Here is an 8625-nt window from a genome sequence, read left to right on the forward strand (position 1 = left end):
CAAAGCAGCTTTAGCTATAAGAGAATAGAAGATGTCTGCACTTGGCAAACTCTTATTTTTCCTCCACATATGCTGTACATTCATCAAAGAGCGTCTTCACAAGAGATACTTTCAGCTGTCACCCACTCCTAAAACTATTGCAGCTGCCTTCCTTTCTTCCTCAAAAAGATAGAATGGGGCTTTTTTCAGCCCCAGCCATCCTTCTCACTGTGCAGAGATAGGGACTGTGCAGTGCCATACAAGTTCCTCAGCCTGGGGACAGGTGCTCATTCTCTCCTGCCTCCAATGGTGTGAGTAACAAACTTGCAAGCAGGAGACACTAACAGAAGCAGGTGTCTCTCACTTTTTTTTCTTTTTCTCTCTTTTTTTTTGTTGTCACTTTCCAGTATTCTGTGAGCAGTAAAAATCCTTAAATATTTGCAGGGGAAACTAAATTTTTTGTTCTTGTTTTTGCTTGACTAAAAATCTGTGGGTTTGCCAAGATACAGATCAAACCAACAGCAATCACTGTCAGTGGGATTTTTTTCCATGTTGAAAAAGTTTAACAATTAAATTCCATCATTTACTCTGACATGTTGAGATATCAGTCACTATTGCATGGGCCAAGCACTTATTCTGGATTATATCTCCCAGTTATATAACCAAGTATTCCTTCAGTACGATGGTCTTTTTGCCAAAAGATTTGATGTTCCATAGAAGATGCAATTACTGTACAGAGTTTGTGCATAAAAACAAAAATCCTCAATCTCTGACATATGTATAGAGCTGACAAAGGAAAGAAATTCAGTATCAGAGCTGGGTAAAATGGCTCATGATTCAAGTGGTTGTTTTTAATGCTTTTAATAAAAAAATCCTCTGCTGTTGTTTTTAAATACATGTAGTCAAATCTGGAAAGTTGAGCATAAGAACATAATGTAGCCACAGTAGGATAATGGACTGAAAAAAATAACCACTGAAAAGACTGAATAAAAAATAAACACTCCCCACTTTGTCCCCCAATTTTTCTGGAATTGTTTAAAGCTAAAAACTACAAAACCAAAATTTACAGAGCTATTTTTTCTGAAGTGTGGACTATACAGTAGTGATAATGAAAATGAGAACAAACCTCCTGGGATGGTTGTGCTACTTTGCCCTGCCAGATACAGAAACATTTCTATACTTTAAGTATTTTATGTTGTTTTAAATTTTATTTCATTTCTAGGGAACAACAGTACCTCAGGTCATTTTGATGTCAGATTGTATTTCACATCATTTCTGTATGAGGTGCATTTCTTTTCTTTGGATACTTCAGGAAAACATTATGAGGAGCCTGAAAATTGATTATATGAGCTGTGGTCAGGATGCAGCCTTACAGAAAAATCATGAGCACTAAACTTTCCTTGCCAGCAACAATTAAAATATGTAAACCAGCATTTTAAAGAGTTTAAGTTGAATGGTGATGACTTTAAATGGCTTTTTAAAGATGGTGACAAAAGTACTTATGGGTATTTTTCCCTATACTCATATAACTCTGTGTCTTTAATGCACTGTAATCATAATAAATATTTCCAGAACTGAAGAAACAGAGCCTGAGAGCTTGTCCATCCTAGAAGTTTCTATTGTTCTCATAAATTTTTCTCTACAATTATCTCTTCTCTTGGAAACACTGTGACATAACCATGCTGCCATAATAAGCATAAGCAGTAGAAATCAAATTCAGAGCTACACAACTTATTTTACAAGGAGAACAGATAATGAAATGGTAAGTAGTGTCAATATACATTAATGAAAAAAATTGCCTAAGCCCTGCATGGCTCTGAAAGAGCAAGCTTTCCAGTTATTTTCGAATATTCTGATCCACATGGAAAATGCAGAGAAGTCCTATTTTGCAGGGCTGATTTGCTTCCTATGTGAGCCATAGCAAGGTCAGAATCCTTGGAAGGACACTGCTTCTTACCTCAAGATTTCTGTGAGCTTCTGCCTTGCTTCTGGCTTGGAAGACCTTGAAAGGCAAAAAAAGAAGAGGAAACAAGTGCACTTTTAACCAGGGGTGACTCAAGAGATTAAATCGCTGCCCACTGGCCATGCTTCACGGAGCACAAAGCGAAGATTGACTGCCCATGACGACATTTGAACCTTGTGTCATTGCTGTGAATCCTCCTGGGTGTACCTTGCTCCCTAGACTGAAGGCACTGTCATTGAGCAAGCTGGGGGTTAAAGCAGCCTTTTTATTTTGGATAGTAATTCACTAATACTTGGGGACTGAGAGGATTTGGGTTGAAGTACTTATTACAGCCTATTTCTGCCTTGGTGGAAGGAGGTGAGAAGTACAGAGCACCTGAAGCAAGGAAGAATTGAGATATGCCAAAGAACCAAAAAGCTTGATTGGCCACCTAGAGCAAATCTTTGTGGGCTTTAGGAAACTGTGGGGTGGCTGCTCTCACCTGCTTCATGACTGGCCTTTCTTTTCCTGCATATTATTTTCATTTCTACTGTTTGTAGTGTTTTTTCTTGCACTTTGCTCCTTACTATGAATTAGTATGCTGCTCAAAGCTAAATATCAGCCAAATTGATAAAGATAGGTTATTTATATCTTCTCAGGATTTAAATGCCACAGAAAAAAGTTGGGGGACTTGAGCAGATCAAGCAATGTTTTACCCTGCAGCCCCATGCAAGTGACTAACTGCTTTAATGGCAGGTACATTGACAGCTTTAGTTTGGATATGGAGGGAAAATAGATTGTTTTTTGGAAGACACTGCTACTTTACTCAAATTTGCTACACTACAGCTCAAGACAGTGTGACCATGCTGTAACTATCACTGTGTTCATTTGTAGTTTTTTACTCAGAAGTTGAAGCTTCTTCTTGTTCCTTTAATTAGCTGCATCTATCAGGACCTGTTTTGTTTTCTGCTATAAATGGTGGGTCAAATAAAAAGAAGGACAGATTTCAGGCAATTTGAGAAATTTTTCTCCTTTTATTATTTCTTCACACATATATATGTAGATATTGCTGAAGGGCAGCTATTACTGAAGGGTAGCTCAATCTTTTAGGACTAAATTGTTCCCTAGGAGTGTGTAAAAGTGACTGTGTAAAGAAAACTTCAGCAATCTTTCCAAAGATTGCTAAAAAAATTCAGGAGTACTCTGCTGCAAAATTTCAGGCATTTCAGGGCATTTTCACTTCAAACTTCAAGCATTTCTATGGAAATGCTCAAGAGACAGCATACTTAATATATCCAACATCTCTGTTTGCAAAGAGTCTTTATTTCAGATAGAGGTATAGGAAGGACATTCTCAAAGATATAGAGGGTTGCGTACAAAGAATGACACATTTCAGGCAATTTGAGAAACTTAACTTCTTTTATTAGTTTCTCAAACATAGATATTCAAGTATTATTTAAAAGCAGACAAGCAACTAGGGGAATTCTCTAAACTAAGGGTAATTCTCTAAACTAAGGGTTTAAACTAATCTAGTCTAAACTCTATTTCTCTACACTAAGGGTAGCTTTGCAAAATAGTTATATACTGCCAACACTAAAGGGCCTCTGGAATGAATGCTAAGAAACAAGTCTAATTAAAACTACAACTCACTGAATAACTACATTAAGTCCCTAATAGGCTAGGTTGCTGTCTTCGAGGTATTCCAAGCAACCTCCATCAGCTTCACTGTTCTTCTGCAAGGATGTGCAGGTGGAGCCCGTTTCTGCCTCCTTGACTTAGGCAACAGCACTGTTGCAAATGGAAAGTGAAGGGCAAGGCCACTCATGGAAGTGTCTACACAACGAAACCATGTGGTGCACCATCTTCCTGTCACAGGAGCAGGAAAGCAGCTTCAGGATTGCCACAGACAAATACAACAATCACAAAGAGTCGACGTTGCAGCAATTGGCTGCGAACTTCTCCATCAGAGCTTTGTGCAGGGAATTCTTCTCAGTGTTGGAGAGCATCATCCAGAGGTGAAAGTGCAGCTGAGCATAAGCCTCCATTGCCTTTCTGTGGGCATCCGGATCTCGGGCCAGGTACTCAAAGAGGTTGAGTGGCTCAACCTTTTGCATTGCTGGCGGCAAGCTGATCTCTGCAGGAAGCTTCTCGTTGCCTAGAACAAAATGGTCCAGGCGTTTCCATTTCAGGCAGAGCTGTATGTATGCCATGATGTCCCACAGCCGCAGTGGAAATTCCTTCCTGCGCCAGTAGACCGGTGGTAAGATGTTTAACACATGCATGACCAGAGTCTTCCAGTTACAGGTGGAAAAACCTGTGCCGCTCAGCATGCAGGTGAAGAGCTGCAGGTATTTAAAGGTGCAACCTCTTACATGGTATCTGCCTGGCAATGTGCTGGAAGAATTTTGCCTCCGCCACAGTGAATGTCTCAGGCCATGCTGTTCTTGTGAGGATGTTGGCCTTGGCAGGCTGACTGCTCACAAGGTTACCGGAGTTGCCTTTCTGGGCCTCTAAGGGCTGGTTGACCACAAAGATGTCATAGTCCCCTTGGCACACCCCAAAAAGCATCTCCACCGACAGGGTCCTCTTGCCTCTGCTCAGCTGGAATTGGCAGGACCAGCTGCAGTGCTGAAACACCAAGTGCCATGAGTATGACTGAGGCACATGCAGCCACGAGCATCTCACCATCTGGAAAAACCAGCGGGAGGTTTTCTCCACATCCAGGTAGGAGCCGGTGCAGAGTGTCTCCAGGAGGCTGCGCTGCTTCTTCCGCCGCAGCTCTTCCTGCGAGTGGTGCAGGAGGCACAACAGCTTCTCGCCCAGCTGCTCGCTCTCACACGTGCACACCAGCTCCACACGGACGCTGAAGGTCCTTGCTGCCGTCTGCCCTGCACTGCTTGGCTCTAGGTGGAAGGTGTGCCCTGGCGGGGGATTCAGTGGGACCAGCACACGGTACACCCCATCCCACTCATGGGGGCTCCAGCCCTCAAAGGCGCTCCCCACCCCGATGGCTACTCGAGGCACCGGATCAAAGCTATTGCTCACGCTGTACACAAAGACGCGCGTGAAGCTCTCCATCAGCTCAGCTGTCACTGAGCAGCCTCTCTCCAGGTCCTCCACAGGCCACTCTATACCATCCATTAAAAGGATGTCCTTCTCATTCCCAGCATCTTGGGTTTCTTCTCTGTTTTCAATTCCACCACTGGCATTTTCTTCCCTGCCACCATCACTGCCACCTTTTTCACTGGCAGCCACATTACCTTGTTCCTCTTCTTGTCTATCATTATTCTTGTTTCCCTCCACATTCACATCAGCCTGTTATTCATCCTTGTTTCTATCATTGCCATCTTCTGCTATCACATCCTTATTTACTTCCTCAGGTGCAGGAAAACCACTATGGGCAATTTCATTCCTACATTGATTGCTATCTTCCTGCCCAGTCCAGTCTTTACTTCTTTGGTCATTGGCACGTCTGCTTTCCTGCACCTTCACATCCATGTATTCTTCTGTTCCATCTACATTGTCTTCACCTTCATTTACATCAGTGTTTTTGCCTGCCTTTATAGTAACACTATTGTTTTTTTCTTCATTTCCTTCTCCTTCTTCCTTTCCAGTGTCCTTGTCTTGGTCCACCTGTACATCCTTAGTTTTTTCTTTATTTGCTTCTCTAGATCTTCTTTATTTCCAGCAACATTGCCAGGTTCTTCTTCATTTCCTTTAGTGGTAGTGTCTCCTGGCATATCCCCATCACTCTGTCCTTCTTTCTTTAAGTGATAGCCATTGTCGACATCGCTGTCTTCCTTCACATCATAATTGCCACTGTTGACATCGCTGTCCTCCTTCATCTTCACATCATAATTGTCTTCAGTGGCATCATCCTTGTTGCCATCATCTGCAGCCACAGGACTGCCTTCTCTGTCATCTTCAGTGCCGCTGTTTTCTGCCTCCAGAGTCATATCTCTGTCTTCTTCACCTTCCTCTGGATCAGCGGTGTCTTCTTCCTGTTCAGTTATTCTCTCATCTCCCAAGGTCTTGCGGGAGCTCTGGTCCTCGCTGCTGCTGCTGGCCTCACAGCTCCTTCTCCTGCAGCCCAGCCACAGGCCCAAGAGGAGCAGGATGCCAGCAAGAACCCAGAATGGCCACTGCTGCAGGGCACCAAAGTGCATGGCTCCCCAGCCCTCATCCTGCTGCTGCAGGGGCCCCTGCTCCAGCTCCTGCATCAGCTGGGCCATCTCACGGTCCAGCAGCTCCTGACGCTCCCGCATTCTCTGGCGCGTGGCCTCATCCAGCCCATCCCCAGCTGGCTGGGGGTACTGGATCAGGCTTTGCACAAGCACAAACAGCAGTGACAGTAAAGCCATGGTCTGCAGGAGGACACACAGGAGGGGCTCAGTGGGGCCGGAATGGAGACAGTGAGGGGCAGGAGCGGCAGGGATGTGGTGGCAGGAAGGAAAGGGCCCCCGGCAGCTGGCAAGGCTGCACCGCTGCCCCGCGCGCCCCGCGCCTCCAGCAAGGCGCTGCGCCCGGCGCTGGGCCCTGGAGACGGGGCAGCCCCGGGGACCGGCGCTCCTGTCCCAGCCCTCCTCCAGCCCCCTCTCCCCTCTGCTGTGTACTCACCGCTTGCCGAGGCTCTACTGGGGCAGCGGCACCAGCCTGGGGCCTTTTATAGTTGCCCCCATTGTGACACGGCCCCTGTGCTGTCACAGAGCCCAGAGCGCATCACAGGCCAGCCCCGCCCGCCGTCCCAGCCTGGTCATGGAACTCATCATGGCCCCGATGCAGAGAAGAAAGGAACTGAAGTCTTTTTTTGCGTTTCAGGCTCTCTTATGTAGTTTGTCTCACAGCCACACAGCACTCCCCCTACCCCAGAATGGATGTGAGACTTCAAAAGGTGATGCATGTCATCTGCATCCTGTTCTGTTCAGCGCTTGAGACAAAACACCTCAACACCTCTTTCTGCTGCTGCTGGAAGGGGCAGATGAGATGGCTTGAGCTATGCTTGTAGGAAGCTACCAAAACAGTAATAGCCTCTTCAGCTGCACACTCACTAGGCAGAGGAATTTACCTCAAGGCACATGTTGGACCTGAAGGCACATCTGGAAGTGAAAAAGCATCTTGAGAAAAAATATCTGCGTTTAGTCTCAGAGGAAGAATTTGAGCCACCTCAGAGCATTTCTGTTTTGTTCTATAATTTTGGGGTTGGCGGCTTTATTTTTTTTTTCTTTTTTTTTTTTTGAGGGCATAATAATTGTAATAAGCACTACCAAATGTGAATTTCCCCTCTCCCTTCTTTGATGGAAGACAAGCAATGAAAAAGTGGCAATTGCTCTTTCTCTGCATCTTACTCCAACATTTGCAGTTATTAAAATTTGTATCTTCTTTTCACTAGTCCATCAGTTTGAGGTGATGCCTGCAAATGAATAATAATTTTTCTTACCACTGTATCCTCAGCTTTAAGAGGATTCTCTCCCTTTCATATTCAGATCTTTCATTTTCTGCTTTATGCATCCTTTAAAGACCAGAAGCCTTTTCCCTCTGCTTTTTAATTTACTTAGGAAAAGCACATTAATTAAACAGTTGCATTTGGTTGGTTGAAGGTTGCCCATGATATTTATTTAGCTGGAGGTTTATCTGGCTGTCAGAATAACTCACTGGAGAGATCACAATTTTATAACAATGCTGGTCAACCAATGTGACCTTCAACAGGACCACCTGTGGTGAACCTTGTGAGCCCGCCTGTGGCACTCATCCCTGCCTTTTCTGGCATGATTTTATATGCTACTGCACCTCAGGCACACAGTATGTAACTTCTGTCAAGCCTTCAAGACACTAGAAGTGTGATTCTGGAAATGCTGATAAATATAAAAGATATGACTCAGAGGTAGCCATGTTACCTCTTCTTCTAAGGTTTCCAGGCCTGTAAACGAGGGGGGACAGGAACAACCAGACAATCAATTTATGGAACACTGAAAAGGTCAAGATATTGTAATATGCTGTATTGCACTGAATCTATGGGATATTAAAATTCAGATGATTCATTCCTAGAAAATATTTGCAGTTGCACAAATAGAGAAGCACAGATTTCCACCATGGTAGCAATTACACAAACAAATGGATCTACTCCAATTACAGTTCGAGACAAACATCCTTGTGTGAGCTTCTTTGGAGCTTTTATATTTGGAGTACTGAGTTGTTCCACTCAAGCAGAGGAACTTAACCTGATACCAGGGATGGAAGGCTTCTTCCCTTCTTCTTTCTCATAAAAAAAAAGATGAGAAAACATTAACAGTTATGGGAACTCAAAATGTCTCTCAGACATTTTTAGAGGTTCCAGGCCTTGGTCAGAAGCATTCTAGACCCTGCCAGACAGCTGAAAAACAGCTGTGATTTTGAGTTTGCGCCATGGAATGAATTACCAACTTTGGAGGTGGAACGAGCAGTCACAAAAGGTTAGATAGTATAGTAAAAGTAGTTACAAAGTAGAGGGGAAATTTTTTTAGTATTGTACAGGGGGGTTTTAACACATGTACAGGGGGGTTTTCACTTTGTACATGGGGGTCAGAAGTTCTAAGATGGAGGAAAGTGGGCTGATCCTGTTCTTTCTCCTTCTTTTTCCTTACCTCCATGTTCTTGGTGATGTTGGCACTCACAGATTGGTTTAGAGTAGAAAAACACTTGGTAACGTAGGTAGTAGGTATTGGGGA

General features: G+C 44.0%; 1 protein-coding gene across 1 annotated transcript; it reads right to left on the reverse strand.

Moving 5' to 3' along the window:
* Nucleotides 1-3840: 3840 nt before the first annotated feature.
* On the reverse strand, nt 3841-5385 carry LOC146764733 (inositol 1,4,5-trisphosphate receptor-interacting protein-like 1). The gene is made up of 4 exons (XM_085563630.1): nt 5294-5385; nt 4607-5198; nt 4403-4522; nt 3841-4263 (listed from the first exon to the last, which is right to left on the reverse strand). Exons 1-4 carry the CDS (start codon nt 5383-5385, stop codon nt 3841-3843), a joined length of 1227 nt encoding a protein of 408 aa, XP_085419756.1.
* Nucleotides 5386-8625: the final 3240 nt, after the last annotated feature.

The sequence above is a fragment of the Lonchura striata genome, chromosome 31 (genome assembly GCF_050655825.1).
Source record: "Lonchura striata isolate lonStrDom1 chromosome 31, ASM5065582v1, whole genome shotgun sequence".
Lineage (NCBI taxonomy): Eukaryota > Metazoa > Chordata > Aves > Passeriformes > Estrildidae > Lonchura > Lonchura striata.